The sequence below is a fragment of the Eimeria tenella genome, genomic scaffold, assembly GCF_000499545.2.
Source record: "Eimeria tenella Houghton genomic scaffold, Eth_scaff110, whole genome shotgun sequence".
In the NCBI taxonomy this organism is placed as follows: domain Eukaryota; phylum Apicomplexa; class Conoidasida; order Eucoccidiorida; family Eimeriidae; genus Eimeria; species Eimeria tenella.
In genome coordinates this window covers 97,883-98,674 of record NW_013541475.1, presented here as the reverse complement: position 1 = coordinate 98,674, position 792 = coordinate 97,883, and the positions used below count along the sequence as shown (strand labels likewise).

Here is a 792-nt window from a genome sequence, read left to right as displayed (position 1 = left end):
CAAATATAAACTCATTTGAGTGCTGTGTCAACTAATCAGGGGGCTATGCAAACCAGCCAGTGCACATAGCCCATGCAGATAGAGTAAGCTCAAGCATCGCAGAGGGGTGCAGCAACTGAAGGACACAGTGAGAGCATCTACGCTGCCTGACTTAGATCATGTCTTTTAGAACTGAAAAGGGAAAGTACATTTAACTGAATGTGTTCCAGCTCTGCTGAAGCATTTGTAGAGGGGCTGCAGACCTGGGGAGTCACAGTGCCAGATGCCAGTGGCGAGATCACCACGTTCGATCCTGCTTTAGGTAGCCTTGGTTTTGGAATTTGAATAGATACTTACATAAGTTTCGATAAAAATAAATACAAGGGAGCGTGATGTACACTCCTGCACGAACGCGCCACAGATCTCAGACGCAACCCAAGCCCGGCTGTCATGTGCGCGCAGCGCCCGGCGACCCGATCTGCGCCCTGCGGCGCGCAAAAGACAAAACAATTCATTATTATTTATTTTTTAGACTCACTTCGTCATTTGTGTCCACAATTTTCGCGAGATCGTCGTTTGTGATGCGCGTTTCCGGCACCGCCGCCCCCACCCCCAGAATCCTGCAGCCAGTGCCCACGCACGAAGCCGCCTGTTCCCTGGGGGCCGCCGCGAGGGCCCTCGCGCCTCGGGGGGCCCTCAGCAGCTGGCGAGCAAGGGGGTGGGGGGGCCCCGTTGAGAGGAAGGCCGCAGCAGCGAGGGGGCGCGAGAGGGGCCCCCGGGGCCCCGGGGCCCCCGCGCTCGGAAGAGCGGCGC

The 792-nt window shown here is 56.9% G+C and overlaps 1 protein-coding gene across 1 annotated transcript in view; it reads right to left on the bottom strand.

The window, feature by feature from the left end:
* Positions 1–792, bottom strand: part of ETH_00002595 (3-oxoacyl-(acyl-carrier-protein) synthase III family protein, putative) — a gene marked incomplete at both ends in the record, with an annotated part of 3,505 nt that overhangs the window by 2,486 nt on the left and 227 nt on the right. Inside the window, one exon of the mRNA XM_013372910.1 lies at positions 518–682. Coding sequence (XP_013228364.1) covers positions 518–682 — 165 coding nt within the window. The remainder of the gene's footprint in view (positions 1–517; positions 683–792) is intronic.